Here is a 19,933-nt window from a genome sequence, read left to right as displayed (position 1 = left end):
GTGAAGGTTTCCATATTGCACTGAGCTTTCAGCCAGCAAAGAGGTGACACAAACTGGGATTTATTCCTCCTGAGCTCTTTGGTACAAAATATACTTTGGCATGAGGAGACTGCTATAGGTATGTGTCAGTGGCATTGCATCCTAATGGGATTGCTGCCAGCTGGAAGAGATTGAAACCAAGTTGGAATTGCTGTAAGATGGGCTGGGCTGAAAGCTAAGTCAGCTGTGAGCTCTGTAACTATTGCCTGCTTTTGTGCCTTTGGCAGAGGTTGGTAGACACCTTATCAGGAATTTTCCTGGAGTTTAGAGGTAAGAAATTTTATGTGCCTTGTCTTCTGGAATGCCTGTAGCTTTTTGGGTTGATAGTAGATTATGAATTGTTCTATTAGTAGTAAGATGCATCCTGATGGGGAATTTTTCAGCCTTGCAACAACAAAGATGCAAAAGTTGTTTGAAAGTCAGAGATGGTTTTAAAAGGCAGTAGCCCTTGTCATCTTTTCATAGTTGTAATATTGATTCCTAAACCTCAATTTAAAAGTCTTGAGGTATGCTCTAAATGAACCAAAACACAACAAAAACTGTGCTTTTAAGCACACTTATCTTGGTAGTTAACAATTAAGGAACAGTGTGATACCTAACCGGTGGTACCTGAGATCACTGAAAATGCAGACCCCACACCTCACCCCAGCCAGCCAAGTAATCTGAGTGCTCTCAGAGGTGTCCTTGTAGTCCTTTAAGGAAGTTTTCAAGATGAATTATTGTTCTGTTGTACATTGTGGATATTTCTCTCTCCCCTTGGTAAATCTGCTTTATGAGTTTAGGGTGGATTTGGAATCCCTACAGCTGCAATAGCTTTTGCACCCAATATGCCTTGCTGAAGGCTGGATGTGCTCTGGGTAACCTTCACCATATGTATTATTTCTTGTCCCAGATCTGTGCCTATTTCCCATAGATGTTTTTCAACAGTATCAACAGTAGATTTTTAGTGAGCAAAAAGAAATAAAACGGTGAGTCATCAGCTTTTTTCCTGCATATCTCATCTGTGTGAAATGCAGAATGCTAACTAGAATTGTTAGGAATCAGTTATAAAATTCCAGCTTTATATGCCATCTTAATAGTAGGATAGAGTGTTACCAGAAGTATTTTTTTCTTGGTAATATCAGAAATGAATAACTAAGGATCCATTGCTGAATAATGAATAAACTAAAGGCTCGATTAGCAGCTTTAAGATAATTTTAGCACTGCAGCTACATGAGTGAAGAAGAGATGGCATAAGAATAAAATGAACAGAAAAGAAACTACCTGAGATCCTGGTGTTAAACCTGTGCTGTGAGGGTGTTGTACATTTGGCTGGTTAGTGAAGCCCCCCCTTAAGCTGATAGGACAGCCTCATGCAGAAAAAAACCTGCAGGATCTGGGGGGCTTACTATTAACAGTAGCAGTAGATCATGTGTGTAGTATCATAAATCAACGTATCAGTTCTCAATATGTGATTCAAGAGCCAGCTTCAAACAAAATTAATGAAGGCATAAGGGTCACAAAATGGTGAGCTGACTGCTATGCACCTTAAAGGAGACAATTCCAGTTGAGGTGTGATACAAAAGGGAAACTTTTGTGACCTCAGCAAATGAGAACTTGTACAATAGGAGAGATGAATTATTTAGAGACAGAATTAAAGCATAAGTAAAAATATAGCCATTTTGGCTGCATGACTAGGAAGTTTGCAGGACTATGGAGAATAAAAAAATTGTAATAGGGCAAAAATATCTGAATGATGAGAATGCTCTTACATACAACACAACCTGAACAGGAGCAGTAATTACCCTCCTCCCCCTCTCTCTTCACACACATATACCCGTATACGCACGAAAGTACCAGCAGTATTAATAGAACACCAAAAAATCATCAGTATGTGTAACAAAATTTGAAGCAACAGCTGCTCATGCTACAAGTAGCAGTACCAATGAAAAATAACAAAACATTGAGAAAAACTAAAAAAACAGTAATTTATCTTGAATAACAAAAATAAATCCATCTATCATTTATATGTTTCAGATTTGGGGAAAAATAAATATTTACTACAAACTTGCTTGAGGCTGAAAAATACCAACTTTTCCCAGCTAAATCTAAATCATGGTACTCCTGTGTTAAACTAAATACCCAGATTAAAAATCTACACAAGCTTCCTCAAAAGATGGATTTACATTTAGTAGCTTATTTTGTTACCTATCCATTTAAAAAGTAATTAATATTAACCAATATACAATACCTACTGTTTGATATTTGTTTTGTAGACAAAAATCTATTCTTGGAATTACATGAAAGTGATCCATAGTACTGACTGTGAATCAGTATAGCCCTATGAATATGTGAAGCCATCCTACCAAGTGCTGTCACAGTATGACTCCAAATATATGTAGTCAAATCTCGCTTCTGTTCTTATAAGATTGATGAAACCTATTAACAAACATATATAGTGAATACCAGCAGAAGCCAGGCTGGGAACACGTGCAGAGAGGCAAGAAATTAATGTTGAAACACAATGATACTGATCCTGCTTCAGCATCTCCTGGTAATACAGTACTGCTGAGATCATACAAAAGTGGGGAGCTGAAAATTAAACTATTTTTGTATCTATTCTTACAAAAGTTCTCAGTGTAGATATTCTGATATATGAAGAGTATGAATCATGCACTAAATACTCAATTTTCATCAGTAAAACAGTCTACATTGCTAGCACTTTGGTATCTTGCTTGCAGCGTTTTTAAATACATTGTGTTTATTTTCATCCTGTTCAAAACCAAATACAGGCTCATTTCAAAACCTACTGAAGTCAACAAAACCACTACTTTTATGGTAAGTGGATCACTGCCACAGCACTTTACAGGGTTTGGGATGTTTTTACTCTTTATTTTTCCCTTAATAAATACTGTCACTGTTACTGATGAGGAAGAACTATGAATACCTTCACCCCAATGTGTCACTTATCATAGAGTGCTATTTCACCACAATTACCTAAGTTCCTGTAGCTTATTTTGCATTCTCACTTAGTGCCACATAGAAATATTCTTCATCTCAGTAGAAAAAACAAGGCTGAATAAGAGGGAAAACCTAACATTACCTAAAGACCTTAAACTCTTCAGAGCACAAGTGGTGAAAAACACAGAGACTATTGCTAGAGATGTTTGCACTGTTGCTTTAGCTTCACTCTCTGGACAAATCAGGCCTTTAGCCTCTTCAAATCTGTGATCTGAATCTTCAGCCATGACCAACTTGCTTATTAAAAGTCTTTTTTAAAGTCTGACAAGAAGGAATCTTACCACTCCAGTGTACTCGAATGTTCAGTGTACGTTCAGTGTTCGTTCGACATAAGCTTCTTATAATCAATCGCGAGTTGGGAGGCAGCAGGGAGTGACTCGGATCCCTCTGCCTTGTGGTAGTGGGTGTGTAACTGCAGCAACTGCAGCTGGGGTGTGAGGAGGGTGTGATCACCCTTCCAGAGGGAGGCAATTGAAAGGAGAGACTGAAAAGAAATCCTAGTAGCTGCTAAACCTCAAAAGGATGTTAGATTCTTTCTGGCAGCAGCAATTAGTGGGTGGTGGGGTTTAGTGTTGGTGTTTTGTTTTGGTTTTTTTTCAGGGGGAGGTGTCAGTGAAGGAAAATTGGGAGCTAAATGAGTTGATGCATCAGATACCAAGGTCTTTTTGCTTTACTGTGAGTGAAAAAGAACTTAGTTTATATAGGTCTGTACAGAACTTTATCCAGATGGCAAAATTATGTACAAGTCTTAGCTTGGCTTTTGAAACCAGGAGCTTATTAGCCATTGTACCATGTTGTACTTAAATGTTTCTGGTTGCAGAGTTATGTTCTGTGAAGTAAAGTATACCTGCGTTTTGGATTTGGCACAAAGTAACTTCAAAACCAGAACATGGGTAACTTCCTTCATATTCATCTTATTAAAAAAAAAGTCCTTTGAATTAGAGAGTAACTCCAATAAGGGCTCAGCTGTCTGAGATGTACCTGCTGAAGCTCTTGCAAGCAGCAGGATTGTATGACTGTCAAAGCTTCTGAATTTCAAAAGAGAAGCAGAATGAGACCAGGCGTAGGCTGCAGCTGTAATCTGTGCTTGGTAGCATCCAAGTCCTCTCCCATGAGTCACAATTCTGAGAACACTGTGGATTCTCTTTAGCCTCTTGGGACTTTTTTTTTTTTCCCCTGGACTGCAGTCTAATACTTCTTCCACTCCTCATCTCCCTTCTGTGAATAAAATCATGTTTAATATGAGTTGTTAAGATGAAATTTAGAAAATCCACAGTTCTGATACAGATACCTTCCAATATAATTCATATGGTTAATTTTGTATGTGGCCTAAGGCTGGAAAATACTCTCTGCCCTACCTACCAAATTAATCCCTGATGGTAGCCCTGCCTGTTATGCTGATATTGACACTCTTTCTTCCTTTCTTTCTCTTATTATATTAGGAACAGCATTTTAATCCATGATTCTGTCTTCTTGTGAGGTTGATAAGCTGACAAAACTGCTGAAGTTTTCTTGTCCTTCCCTAAATTAGACCATCATGAGAACTACTGACTTTATTCTTTCACTGTCCTGCTTTCCTTACCTACTCTTTTCCATTTTGACCAGCTCTTTGATGCTTTTCCTGCACCATGTTGCTTTTCCCTCTCAAGCTTTCATTGAGCTGCTGCCTCTGAACTCCCTTATGATTCACATGAATCTTCTATATTCCTTTCTTGACTTTTTCTCATGTTGGTAACTTACTGTGCCTGCATACTCATTCAACCTATGTCTGTTTTTCTGTTTTTTTCATTCACCAAGGTTCTTTTGATTTGTTCTCTGTGAAACATTACTCATTCTCTGTTGCTTAGTTCCCAGCTTTAACTATCACATTGCCAGTCCTCTTCTCCCAAGCTCTCACTCAGCCCTTCCATTAGTTCAGGGTTCATTGCTTCTGCTGAAATTGCTTCTGTATTTTGCTCTTCTCCTTCCAAAACCTTTTGCTTTGCCTTGCCCTGCAAGGTCTATTCGTGCCAGCTTCCCAGTCCTAATTCATTTCCAACCATGTCCTTTCTCTAGCAAAACCATTCTGATGGAAGTCTGATGACCTAAGCGATTTCTTCCACTATGAACACCCTGGATTTATTCTCTCCTTTTTTTCCTCTCCTAGTGTAATTAAATTCCATATGTGCAGACCCATCTTTACAGCTTCTGAGTCAATCCTTTCCCTCTCGTCTCTTCTTTTCTTGTGTGCAGATTTCTGCTGATCTTACGCCAGTATGATATAGTAAGATGCACCCATCTGCTCTTCTCGCCTCATCTCTCCTTCCTCTATTGCTATCTCTTCTCTCTTCTTTTCATGGATACAGGAATTTCTCGCTTCCTGTGTTGATATATCGTTCAGTTAACCCTAGAAATCTTGCCTAGCTTCTGTGACTTTACTCTCTCATTCCTTCTTGCCTCAATCTTTGCCTTTGTTCCAGTTTTTTCTCTTAAAACCCCAAAGCAGAACAATTGTGATATGTTTCTGTCTCCAAGAGGCTTTTTTATGCATCACCACAGAAAACTCATCTGTTGTTTCCATGATTCCCATTTACTGGAGCATCTTCTCCTTGTCTCTTGCTCGGCCTTAAGCTTCAGTCTTTGAATCTTCACTGGCTGCTTTTCTCTATTGCATTAAACAACCCTCTTGTCTTCAGGACACTGTTACCTGTACCCAGACTCTCATGTTCTCACTTCAGATATTCTGATTAGCTCATGCCTATCACCGAAACAGCTAAAACAAGCATGGGTTTGCTTTATTATGTCACCTTCTATGCACAGGGAGAGAAATTTCCTTTTACAAATTTCTGTTACAAATCACTCTTAAAATTTCTCTTGCTATAACCACCAAAATGTCCTTATCTTTCATAAGGTATTGCATGCAGTAAGGCTGAATAAATGATAGGAAATTTGCCATTATATTAATGAGCAAACCTAATGTTTACTAGTGCTTTTTTTTTAATGATATAAAATAATATCCTTAGCCCTGTAAGATTCATGAAACAGCAACCCTGTGGTAGTGAGTCTTAGCTCTTGAATCACCCACATAAGGGTTATGGTCCCATCAATGACAAAACCCAAACAGCAGCTCTAATGAAGACATAACCTACACTGCTGTCATCACCCGAGGTGCTTACAAAACACTGAGTGGGTACCACATTTTGTTTGTTGCTTTATTGCACACTTTTAAACAAGTCTGATGTTTGTATGTCCCTAAAGCAGATGCTGTGTGTGTTGTTTCTTCTCGCCCTTGTCTAGCAGCCAGGATTTCCTGCACACCCACTGTTAGACCCACTGTAATATTCTTGTTCTTGTAATGCTTTTTTATGCCAGTCTAAAGGTCACCTCTAAACCAGCTGCTGTGGCAGACTCTGGTCTTAGCCAAACTGCTGTGAAGCACAGGCAGCTCCCTGTGCAGTCACTGACACTGCTCTGGGTTTTTGGCCATGCAGCTCAGAATAGAACTGTGTGTCTGGCTCTATTCAATAGCCAGTTACTGTTATGTTCTGGTTGTGCTGGTGCTTCTTCTCACTGTGTCACAGTAGTTTGTGGATGTTGCTAAAAGAGGTTGTAATTTAAATGCCTACCAAGTATTTTAGGTATTGATGCTACACAGGATTTACATTTCCAGCCTCCTTTAGTAAGTGGGGTGTGCACAGTTAAAAGAAAAATAACTACTAGGCTCTTGTTGAATGCTTGATTTATAAGGAATACTATGTTTTCACTATAGGTTCTTACATTTCCCTAGATCTTGGATGAAGCCTGTATGTTAAATTTTGGCTGGGTGATACACTTAGCTAGTGGATATTCCCAATTAGCATAATTTGTATTGTGATACTGCTAAAGTATGTTCGATATTTTCCAAACAAAAGACAAAGATGCTTAAGCTAATGATATAATATCTCACTGCAGCAAATCTGTTCTACCCTATGTCAGGTACACTCGATTACGTAGTATTAGGTCTATGCCTACATGTAAAAACAGCAAGTTATTTTCTCTGTGTTCTCCATTATTTCCTTGTAAAACTTCCTTCTGCCATGTATCATGGAATGGTATCCCTAGGGGGAAATTCTATTAACTGAGCTCAGATTTTATGCCACAAATCTGAGTATTTCTATAAAATCACAGTGAGAATCAGCAGATGAGAACCTAATGGACGTACCAATTGTCCTTCTGGCAAGTGTTCTGGAAGCAGTTGTCTGTGGGGCTGGTAACAGTGCTGGTGACACTATGGAGCTAATGGTATAGCTCAAAAAAGCCTGCTTAGTAGAGCACTTGACTTCTTCCTCAGTAAATACCTCAGGTATGTCCTGATATATCATACTCCCTCGTGTCTTATTCTCTTTCATTAATAGTATAAGAAATGATTGAAAGTTAAAACATGCAGAAATAAGGTTTTGTTAAAGTACAGGAATTCTCAGTGGATGTGTATAATCGTTAGAAACTATTACAGTAGCTTGGCTTACACTTGTAATTCTTAGATGTGTTCTGTGCCACTTCCTGCTAGATTTGCTTGCATATGCTTTTACATGGGTGTAAAAGCTTTTCACTGTGTGTGAAAAGTGTGGGCTGGTGGTCATGAAGCTAAATGATCAGACTACTGGTACCACTTGCATTTGAGGGCTAATAGAGCCTTGTGCCCACAATTCCAGCTGAAATTCCTGCTGCCAGCAGCATACTGTATGCACAGTCTATGCTGACTGTGATAGTCACAGCCACTGGTTTTGTTCTCAGCTTAGGAGTCACTGCCTTTCTACAAGATCGTGGGGGAAACATCTTTCAAGGCAGGTTCTGTAATTCTGCATTCCATGATGATGTGTCAGTAGCTAATGAATCCAGAGACAATACTTGGATCTTTCCTCATGGAAGTGTTTACAACTGAATTCTGGTGGTGTGTCATTCTCCTTCCCTATCCTTCCTCTCCCTCTGCTGCCATAACTTGAGAACATGTTGGGAAAAGGAATAAGTGTTTATGATTACACACACACACACAGATCAGTTTGCACAAGCCAGAAGGGATGGATAGGGCAAAGAGTAAGCCTATATATGAAACCAACAATAATGAGTGGTTTTATTGGCTACAAATGGGTGGTCAGAAGAACATGGTAGTACTGAACAGCTGCTCAGGTTAATGGGGTTCAACACTTTCATAGAGTAACCAGTACAGAATTTTTTCAGGTATCCTTCCTGCTCTAGAAATTGGTAGCATTACTCTTTTGATAATGGAAATGGATCTCTGTTAGGTCAGTTAGGCATGTTGATCTTATCTTGTGGGAAAAGCTACCCATTCTAGTCATGACAAAATAGCCCATCTATAGCATCAGACTTAAAAAAACCCCATATTTTCTTAATATTTTGAGCAGCTTCCGTTGTCAGAAGGCATATGTGTTATTTTAGACACACATATACAGTGTAATCTGGTCATTCAAATAATAAGATTTAAAAAAAAAAATTTAGACAAGTGTGGATGGTGAAAGGAAGCAATACAGCTTTCGACTAGAGTAACTGAAAAGACTTATCTAATTTGAAACTTACAGCCATAGAGCAATTACTTGTTTAATATGAAATCTGATTTAAAAAACCCAACAAATTCTAGACTGCTTTATTTTCTGAGTGTATTCCAAGAAAAAGCAAACCTGGTGAGAGGAAGTTCATCTGTATGTAGCCAGGGCAGTAAACTGTAGTCATGTAATAGTTTGTGAAATTTCCTGCATTTTTAAAAGTATTGACTGTGAACATGAGAGATGCTTTTCACTGTATGTGGAAAAACTTAAATAATCAATCTTTCTTACTGTAGTGCCTATTGAAAATAGTGTTTACTACTCTGCTTTACAAAGCAATAATATAATCACCTCATTGTGTTACTACTTGAAATAATGATATCCAAATATCATTGCAATGTATGCAATAGGAATGACTAGAAGTCAAAAAAAAAAGAAATTCAAGACTGTAAAACTAATGTATATTTACATATTCCTAGTCTTTCCTACAATAAGGAGATGCAACTTTATCCTTTTGTTTATATGTTTATGTTAATGTTTATATTAATATGTTTATATTAATGAATGGCAAACAAAATATTTGATATGTAAGACACTGTGGAATATGATGCATTGGAATATGTTGTGGAAATATGCAATAGGAAATACTCTAAAGAATGTATGAGCTGAATGAAAAGAAAAAATTATTCTTGAGAGAGTCTTTCTACCAAATCATTTGACATAAGTGCTTTGAGGCAATATGAAGTTTAAAAAAGATCTACTTGTCTTACATGGTCATAAAATCTCCAGATTTATCCTGAGTACTGATGCCTTTTGGAAGGAATATGTGCCCTCTTGCCGCTTGTTGCTAGCAAACCTCTTTTGGTTAGGATGGAACTACAATAAAGAGAGGGAGTCTCATATGTTTTGCTTGTGAAATTCTTCACCTGTAATCACAGAGATATGTAGAAAATGTCATAAAGAATTCAGCAAGAGATTTTATCAATGACTTGAAAATGAGGCCTCTGATTATGAGGATTTAAAGGAAAACCAATTTGAAATGTCCTGAACTTGTCAGAATAAGTGTGATTAATGGAAGCAACTCTGATTTTTATGTAAGTAAAATAAGAATCTGGCCTGATATCTAATACCAGAATTTAATTCTCTGTGTGTGTGTGGCTGGAAAGTCATTAAGAAACAGCTTCCTCAATTCTAACTTGTCATTTTCTATTGGACTATTGGAAAAAGTGAATTATTTGAAGAAAGTGTAACTCCTCACTTGGGAGGGTTTTCCTTTCCACATCTTCAAAGTAAGTAATGTTGTGCTAATTACCATTCTATTAATGTGTACACTATTCTTTTAATTTTCTGCTGAATCATCTGTTCTTCATGTGCTAATGTCCTTCTGTCATCCAAAGAGAAATAAGATAAATATAGCTGAAGTAAGACCCTCTTGTAGAATTTTTGACCAGGTAAGAGCACAGTGCATTTGGAGCAAAGGATTTGGATGTCTTCACATTTAAGATACCAAAATGCTTAAATTGCCAGCCTGTTCAAGCACTGTGGTCCTTTACAGGCAAAGACAACAGATAAGTGCTTCAAACTGTTATGGAGAGGTGACTCTCTGTACTGACTGGACAGTTTAGAATAACTCAGAATAAGATTGTCGTGGTGAGTTAGAAAGTTAAGCACATGAGGTTGCAAGTAGTTGTAGTTATATTCATTTTCTTACAAAAACTTGAGGTTCTGGCTTGGAACATTCTGGCTCTCTCCTGGTAGTGTGAAATCATTCTCTTTAATATGTATTTTAATTTATTGTCATATCTACATTTAAGTATTGGTAAGTTCAAACAGGAAAACTTGTAAAGGCTTTTAGGACAAGTTTGAAAATAGTATTTGGAGACTTAGTTTTATTAAAATGTAGTAGAAAAATTTCTTTAGTAAACTCTGAAAATTTTTGTAGGGTTATCTCTGAGGGGATCTCAGTGATGTATACATAAGTTTGCAAATAAACTCCCTCAGGACCCTCTAGGCATAAGTAACCAGGTGCCAAGGTGGGCTGGGGCAGCACTCAGTGAGGAAGCCATGACATCTGTGATTGTGTTGCCCGCTGTGCTCGGAGCTTAGTGGGAGCAGCAAGCTCTTCCTAGAAGAGAGGCAAATGACCACCAATCAGCTGTTAGTAATGTGTTTTCCCTCTGTGAGAGTAACTGCTTCCTGCTGATGCCTTTTGCAGAGTTCCAACTAGTAGGCTTAAACTCTAATTTGGGAAGAATAATTGTTTTAACAGTCACTGAAAAGCTCTCTGCCCTTGCTTGGGATGGTGTTTCCTGTGCTTCTTGAAAAATACATGAAAAATTCACCTTGTAGTCACTTTTAACGTATCTCCGAATTTCCTGTATTGAAAATTGAAGAGAGGAGGCTCACTAACACTAAGCTTACCTATGGAAAGAAGCTTACAAAGGTTGTTGTAGGAGTGCATCTCTTTATTGATTAAGCAAGATGCAGGTGCTGTGTTTAACGGTATTACTCTCCAAGGGGAAAAAAGCTGTTACAAAGATCAGTAACTTTTCCTTTCTCAAAATCACAAAGAAAGGTTAATCAGCTTCTTTTGCTTCTTAATTTAGTTATTTAAATGCTCAGTGCAAATAGATAAGATGAAAGAAAACTCAGGAAAACATCTGTCTGAGTACAAGATATTGATATAAATAAAGAGACTGGGAAAAGTAGTTGTGAGTCTTTCATTTTCTGCTTCAGATAAACCACTCGGAACAGGACTGTGCAGGAAAAGCACTGCCATAAGCTCTTGCTGAGGGAGAAATTGGGGCACAGCTCAGTACTGTTTGTTTTCATGTAGGTTTAGATAAAACACAGAAGGCTGAAAGGGAGATTCGATTTACTATTGTTAAGAAACCACATTTTCTTAGTTTGTGAGCTTCAGCTATCCCTATGCTTTTACTATAATTTCAGATATTTGCTTTTCTTTACATACGTTTCCATTTGTATTTCCTATTTGGAATAATAAAGGGCTTAGAAGTCTAGAAGAGGAGGGAAAAGTGAGTGGCTTGCTGCAGGGAAGCAGAGTCTCTCATTCATTTCTTTTCCCATTGTTTGGCAGGTGGAAAGCACAGATTTACAGAGCTGAACTGGATCAGCTGAAGTGGGGGAAGAGAAACAAAACAAGTACCAGTGAAAAGAGCTTCAGCTTTATCTCGCAGCATCACCACAGCAACCAGAAAATACGATCAGAAGACACAGCTAGAGCACAGAAGGCAGAAGTGTGGCTCCTTACCTTTGGACACAAGGGAGAAAAATAATTATGCAGAGCAGAAAAGGATATTTGATGGTTCTGGACAAACTGTGGCAAGGGGAAGTGTCCCGTCACTAACAGGAATGTGCCACAGTTTATGCACTGTAAAGGGGAGTGCCATGAGATCTACTGAAGAGACTATTTCTGTGGTTGCATATCTACATGTGTTTGCACCCCTGCTGGGGCTCAATTAGGTGGCTGTAGGCATCGGGGACCATCAGGTATTGGATAGTGACCTTTTTTCCGTTCAGGGTGTACCTGGCACGAGAACTGAAAGACACAACAGATCTTTTTGAGAGACGCCAATAGAGTGAGACAATCTGCACCCTTTCCCTTCTGTAACTGCCTGCTGTACCATGGGATGTCGGCAAAGCTCTGAGGAGAAAGAGGCAGCGCGGCGGTCCCGAAGGATTGACCGCCACCTGCGCTCTGAAAGTCAGCGACAACGAAGAGAGATAAAACTCCTCCTCCTGGGCACCAGCAATTCTGGGAAGAGTACTATTGTAAAGCAGATGAAAATCATTCACAGTGGTGGCTTTAACTTGGAGGCCTGTAAGGAATACAAACCTCTGATTATCTATAATGCAATTGACTCTCTCACACGTATCATCCGGGCTCTGGCCACCCTTAAGATAGAATTTCACAATCCTGACAGAGCATACGATGCAGTGCAGCTTTTTGCCCTGACAGGCCCAGCTGAGAGCAAAGGTGAGATTACCCCGGAGCTCCTGGGGGTGATGAAGAGGCTGTGGGCAGACCCTGGTGTGCAGGAGTGTTTTTGCCGCTCCAACGAGTACCACCTGGAGGATAATGCTGCGTATTACCTGAACGACCTGGAGCGGATCGCAGCTCTGGACTACATCCCCACAGTGGAAGATATTCTGCGGTCTCGGGACATGACCACAGGGATTGTAGAAAATAAGTTCACCTTCAAAGAGCTGACTTTCAAAATGGTGGATGTGGGTGGACAGAGATCTGAACGCAAAAAGTGGATCCACTGTTTCGAGGGGGTTACAGCAATAATTTTCTGTGTGGAGCTGAGTGGGTATGACTTGAAGCTGTATGAAGATAACCAAACAGTAAGTGTACTTTCTGCTCCTTGTTCTCTTTCCTTCTTCTCCTTTCTCTTTCACCAGCATTTGGCCTTTTATCTCCCGCTCCTTCCTTCCCTCCCAAGGTGGTAATCCCTGAGTTCCCTGTCCTTTATGTCCTTTCCCTTACCCTCAATCCTTAGCAAAACCCAGAAGCTATGATACCTTTATTTGGATAGTTTTCCCCACTGGGCAGAGTTAGTTATTTAATGTTACTTTTGGGAAATGGAGGGGCTCTTCACATGACAGGCATTTTATTATTTTTTGGTGCTTTTGAGCTAAATGTTTACATGGCTAACTATAACTTAAAACACCACTTAAAAAGGCAGGTAGGCAGTAGTGACATCCTGGTGTACAGGGATGGTGGGTTCTGGTTATAGCTGAGTCGTGAAGTTTGCTGAGGGTGAGAGAAGCACTGCCACTAATTCTTTCTCATAATTTTTAGACATATTAGGAAAAGTATTTTACATCTAGACCCTGACTACAAGTTATTTCATTTCTTGCTGTTCTTTAGACTTTTTCTGACTTGCTGTTCAGATTTAAAAATAAAAAATAAAACTACATGAAAGGGAAAAAAATCAATATACTCTGAAAAATTCTTATGGACATTGGTCCATACAGGACCAACATTAGTACCTGCATTGGTATATTACTGGAACTGCAACAATGAGACTGCCACTCATGAGAAAAGCCCTACAAATAACAGAGTTGCAGAGTGTTAAATGGTTTGCGGTGTAGTATGTATGGTGAAGAGAGCTGCTAAATAAAACTAGTGTAGTGCCAAACATAACTTACTGCTTGAGAGAGCATGTAAGAATCTGGCTGATTTATAAACTGTGAAAGTTGAGCAAATTATCTGTATGAATATGAGAACTTCTGTGATCCTGTTGACAGAAGTGGAGAAAGGCTATGCATGAACTCTGTCTTTATTGAAGATGCGTTAAAGTAATGATTGACAGATATGGCAAAAAATGAGGGGAAAACAAGTTCTGCACGCTGTGGGTTCTGATTATAGCTGAGTCGTGAAGTCTGTTGAGGGTGAGATTGTTGTAGTGACACCAGTGTGCAGAAGGGAGAACAAAAATAATGCTTGAACTATCAGCTGCCTGGACAACTTTTCCTTTGTGTGTAGTTTTAAGTGGTAAAGTAAGTTAAATTTATCATCCTGCCTGAAAACAAATAACAGAAGGGAAAGGCTGAATTTTGCAGGGGCTTTTGTCTTTCTCCTGCTGTGTTTTATTCTGGCTAACATCACTTCCAGCAACAAAAGCACCTGAACTGACACTTTGTAGGCCTGAACAATCCAATATTTTTACTCGTCCACTTAACAGATGTGATATTTAGCTGTTTACTAAAGAGAAAGATATATGAATAATTACAGTTCACTTTTATTCTCCACCTTGTGTTCTTTCCTCTGTCACTCTGTAACAATATTTTTCCTGCTTATCTAGGGTTATCTGCAAATGTGATCTTTGTCTGGTTTCATTTCTACAATGTCTTAGGAGGTTTTTTCCCCTACCTAATGGAATAAATATAGCTTTATCTTTCCATGCACCCTAGCTAGTTAGAATGACTCAACCACGTAACAGCTGCCTCTTCTTTTGATACAGTTGCAAAATTGGTTTGTAAAATACCTTTGTATCACAATTGATTTATTGTATGATTATTATTTCTGACCAGCACTCTGAGAAGATTGCTTTAAATTTTTATATCCCATACAGATTTCTTCTCTACTATAACAAATACATTACTTCTCTAATTTTTCACGGTCCTTAGCAGCTGATTTACCCATTCTATCTTTTATAACATATTAAGATGTCATCTCTGGCCTTTGCTAATGTTAAATTATCAAGTAATATTTTTTTGCCTTCTTACATGTTGCATCCTGCACTTGGAAGGCCTTATCCATTAATATCTACATGTCTCATCTTTATTTAAATTTCTCCTTAAATTAATGTGTGTTAGAGAATGATAAATAATCTGTACTCTTAAAAGTTAGTGCTGCTGCCTGTCACCATGAAAAGCATTCTTTCAGTTTCTTTGTGTGTGTCCCCATCTGCCCAGCTCTGTGAACTCAGGTCTGTGTTTCATGCCTGCTATCCATTCTCATGGATGATTTTCTTCCCCAGCCTGCAACAGGGTTTGAGACTTAGAAACACTTCAAAGATGCAATAATAAAGCACATAATGAAACGAGTTAAACCTAAGTTTGTGCCTGAGAATTCCTGAGGTCAGTAGTCACAAGAGATTCGCATGATGCAGGAGATACCAAGTAAAGGTTGTGCAGGTCTAAAAATGACACTAGTTCAGTAATTTTATAAACATGGATGTTAGAGAAAAACTGTTTGCAGGTAACAAATAATTTTTATTCCCTTTCTTACAGCCACTGCAAATTAATATAAAAATTAAATTTTAGGCTTTTTGAGGATATTGTTTAGTAGCTTGTTAAAAGGAAGATGCGAATGAAAAAGCCAAAATGCTGCAGCAAACAGTTCAGGCTGGAGTAGGCCTCATTTACCACTAATTGCTGGGGTCATAATGGAACATCTCAATTACCTAATAATAACTGGGAAGCCTTCTGTCGTATGTTAATTGTATGACTTTTGAACTGAAATCCTGTTTCCAACAGGAATTTTTTTATCAAGTAAACAACATTGGTAACATTTTTTTTTTCCTCACTTTTTTCCTGAGGCCAAATACTTAAGGGGCTTATTTGCCTTTCCTGATACTTCAGCTTTTTCAGTAATACAGTGTATCAAAAATCCTTTCTGGCATGCAGTTCTTTTCCTCCAATTCTAATAGTAACAGTCAGGATAGAGGGGAAATTGTGATCCATGTATCCATAGCCCTTATAGCACCTGTTATTATCAGTGGTAAAACATCATGTCAGAAAACGTTCTTCTGACAAACTAAGTCACTTGGGAATCCTAGAAAAAGATTGACCTAAACTGTTCCATTTTTTTATGAAGCTTTTCCATTTCAAGATGTTTCATAGTGAAGTTTGTGTGGGAGCAAAGCCTAGATGACTTCAGCATTCATGTGTGTAATCTTTCAGCACTGCAAATGAAATTCTAGCCTTTTCTCACTTAAGAAAGTAATATACATAGTCCCTTATCAAAGTTTAACTTTATATAGTAATGCATCACAATTCCAGCCTGAAGACTTGCATCCAAGCATATATCTCCTAAAATATGTAAACAGCAGTAAACTCACAAATATATGTAACAGGAAATGATGGATCAACTGGCAATTTAGAAATCTATTTTTTACTAGATATTCTTTCAAGTCTGAAGATTTGTTTTTGGTTACATTGTACATGGTAATTGTATGCTTCTTATATGGATATTCTTCCACAGAACACATGGGACAGCAATTTCTCGTATTTTGGATTTGTTGCCATACCCTGAACTGTACATTCTATGTAATTTCAGATAGTAACAGTAGCTTTAGAGGCAAATAATTCTGTCTGCATGTTCACCAAATTATTTCCTCTAACTGGAAAAAAAAAGTCATAAATGTGATAATGCATCACACTATGGAATATAAAAAATAGACTCATTCTAATGCCATTGTATGATTGCAGGAAGATGCCAGTATCAGATTGTAAAAGCCTCCAAAGCTTTGCTGTGAGGCTTATCTATTTCATGTCAATAGACTAATCCCTAAGACAAACCCATATTTAAACCTACAGATAAATAAGTATTTTTGTCACTGTAGAGCAGTAGTCTTAATTAGAAGAAATTCAGGGGGACAACAACTGAAAGACTTTTACCTGTTTTGGAAAACCATGGCACAGAAGTAATGGACCTACCGGGATGTATTTGTCTACTTTGGTATCCAGTGTTGGTTGTCAGACTTACATCTGAATTAGATGACTGAATTTCCCGGCATATTTAGGGAACAGCAGGCGATGGCTCAAATCCCCCTATGACAAATGCCTGAGAGATGATGTAACCCTCTGTTTTTAGTCTCTGTGACCGGCTGTATTCAAAGCTCCTAGACTAGGTAAGGTGTTTCACTGTGATTTTTAAATTAATTCCAAGCATTACAGCACTGAGGTAAATAAAATATCGAAGCATCAGGAGCAGCAGAATGCTCCTTAATATCCTATGAACTTCAGGCTCAGAATAGTTCTTAGGAGGACATATATGGGAACTGACAGATTAATAAACAGAACTTAAGTTAAAATCTCAGTAATCTAGTAACACTACCATTCTTCAAACTCAAAAAGGAAAAGCCCCCCAAACAAAACCCAGCTGAATTCCAGTAATGCCTATCAATCTAGAGGCAGTAAAGCTTGCTCTGTAACTGCAGGGTTAAACCAGCCACCAGCATAGTACACATGAACACAAGGCACTTGTCAAGCACTGGGAGAATTGTAATGAGTCAGAAAGCCACTGACACTGAAAGGCAGAGGAGTTGATCATATACACTGGATAATATCAATTGGATAAAGAATCAGTTTGTGAAGGAAAGGAACTGAATGTCTCTGCCTCTCTCAATGGGATTGGAAAGCCACGAACACCTTCTCAAACATATTGTCATAGAAAAGATACAAGTGAAATTGGAGAACTGGTTATAGCAAGGCAATGACAGGAGTTAGAAGGGGAATACACCAGAGCAATACAAGGCTCTTCGACAGCATATTGTCATCTTTATGTGCAACTCTCTAGATGACTGTGTTGCAAATAATTTACTTAAAAGTAAATTCTAAATTTGTCCTTGAAGAATCCCTCGAACAGTAGGTAATGCCGCATAATTTTAGAGGCATATGTAACAAGCCTGGCCTAGCCTTATGGAAAATACGTTTCTTGGACATGTAGAGGTTTAATCTTCAGAAGTTAATTAGATTCTCTAAAACTTACAGCATATGAAGTAGAGTGGCATAGCTCAGGCAATCAGTTTTACTTCTGTGTGATGAAAATATGTAGCTCCTTATGTGAACTTTACAATAAACTGAGCAACTTTTAAAAGCCATATGAGAAACACTGATGATATCGATGTAGCTTGGAAATTCACTTGACTGTGTTGTAAGGGGTCAATATCCCACTGAAGTCCAATGCCACAAAAAGAATAATGTGGACTGAGTTTAGAAACTTAGTATCCATCCCATGGATAGAGAAGTGTTGATATCACCTCTCATAATTCTGTATGTTGTCTACTTAACTATCACAGTGAATAGTAATATGTCAACACACACACACAAAAAATTTTAAAAAAGGAAAATTCCATCCTGGTCTGGCAAAACAACTACTTTGGGTTATTTTTGTAACTGTATAAGCTGTAACAGCTCTCTGTGGTATGCCAACCCTGGAGAGAATAGTGGAGTCCAATTAGCCTTAAAACCAAGCAGAAATGCTGGAACAAAGGAGGATCCTTGCTGTTAATACAGCTTCAGAGTGAGTTTTGGTGGTGGTGGATTTTTCAGAACTTTCTTCCATTATTACAAGTCAGTGTTTTAGGCTGCAGCTCAAACTGACTGCCTTGTCAGGTCAGCATTGCCCATGGACTGATCCCTGAGCATTCTTGTTCTTGGGGGGCTACAGGACTTATCATGTTCTCTTTTTAAAAATTTACTGTTAATTCTGTCTACTGCCTTTATACTAATATCCTTACAGAGCAATAATACTAATAACATTTTCTACTAATCAGTGCAATGCTGTCAGAACCACTTGGTGGTTATGCTATCAGCAAGTTCTGGCTAAGTTGAACAGCACTGGTAAAATGAGCCATTCTAGGATCTGAGAGAAACTTTACAACTTAAAAAAATATAGGTATTTGTTATAGGTTGCTGGAGAAGCGGTCAGTTTTATTTAAGCTATAAAGTTTTGCAAATACAAATATTTGACCACCAGACCATACCTAGAAATATTCTCATGGGGCAGTTTGAAGCTGCGCTTAATCTAGACTAGAGCCTTTTCAGATACAACTTTCTTTGTTCTTTTTTTTTTCTTTTTTTTTTTTGCATTGAAAATATATGTGGATGCAAATCTCTTATCCCACCTTGAAACTCATATTGTTTGTTTCCTTTGTAAGGATCGTTAGTGACTACTCTTTGTCAATTCTGCAAAATCCCTGAATTGAATTACTTATATGAATTTAGAAAAAATCTCAGTGCCTTGGCACACAGCTGAAATTAATTCTGCTATATGGTTGTCTTAATCCTGGCCTGTGTTTATGGCATGTTTTAATGTAGTGTTATCTGTGGCTATAGTTACTCTTTCTGTCATAAATGAAGATATTAAATAAGCTTGGGCATTAAACAGATCCTATACACTTGCAGAGATTTGGCAAATTGCGCTTGTTGCTGCAGTTTTACTGCCTTCAGCCTCTTTTTTTTTTTTTTTTTGATTGTGTGCTGCCAAGACTGAATACGTATGCCTGTATCTTGGGAAAGATTTTTGAGCATCAAAATGCATTTTTGAAAGCTATTAATACGCTCAGTTAAACTTTTAACTTGTCAACCAATGACAGTGTCCCCTGATTATACTTCAAAATTAGCAGACAATGAATAACTCCTCTACTCCAATTAATTCAGCTCTCTAACTCCTGTCACTTATTTTTTAGATATTTAAGCTTGATTCTGTCCTTTCTTTCCATTATTGAACTGATTGAAACAACTTGCTTTAAAAATACACAGTCCACATTTTCTCTGTGTATTTTTTCTCATTATTTACTGATTGGCCATATTTTACTTTACAAATTACTTTACAATCCCAGCCATTTACCATCAGTAGAAATAAACTATTCATAATAGTTTAGGACGATTTGGCATAAAATGAGAAGCAAGAATCCTTCAGTCTATCAGTTATGGGGAGAAAGCTTGTGACTCAGCTAATTTTAAAGAATGCCATGATGGAATGTCAGACATGTGCTGCACTTCCTCCAGGACAGCCAGGCCCCTCCAGTTTAACATCCTTACATTCTCTCCCTCTGCTGTTTCCCTGGCAACACGGCAGTGGGGTGTCACAGCAGCTGACAATGGGCTTCAGCCGT

General features: G+C 38.1%; 2 protein-coding genes across 8 annotated transcripts in view; one reads left to right on the top strand and one right to left on the bottom strand.

Moving 5' to 3' along the window:
- The window catches only part of RSPH14 (radial spoke head 14 homolog), a 67,201-nt gene that overhangs the window by 26,850 nt on the left and 20,418 nt on the right, over window positions 1-19,933 (bottom strand). The gene's annotated exons all lie outside the window — the stretch shown is intronic.
- Window positions 1-19,933, top strand: part of GNAZ (G protein subunit alpha z) — a 42,320-nt gene that overhangs the window by 8,113 nt on the left and 14,274 nt on the right. For 5 of the 6 annotated variants that reach the window (XM_085075990.1, XM_085075995.1, XM_085075991.1 and 2 more), the window contains one exon: window positions 11,656-12,926. In XM_085075990.1, coding sequence (XP_084932116.1) covers window positions 12,204-12,926 — 723 coding nt within the window. In that variant the 5' untranslated portion in view covers window positions 11,656-12,203. Of the gene's footprint in view, window positions 1-190; window positions 310-11,655; window positions 12,927-19,933 lie in introns of those variants that run through there. The other variant, XM_085075992.1, reaches the window with a different exon arrangement.

This window comes from Lichenostomus cassidix, chromosome 15 (genome assembly GCF_008360975.1).
Source record: "Lichenostomus cassidix isolate B80296 chromosome 15, HeHo_3.0, whole genome shotgun sequence".
Lineage (NCBI taxonomy): Eukaryota > Metazoa > Chordata > Aves > Passeriformes > Meliphagidae > Lichenostomus > Lichenostomus cassidix.
Note: the sequence above shows the minus strand (reverse complement) of the source record. Positions and strands in the feature narration are given on the sequence as shown.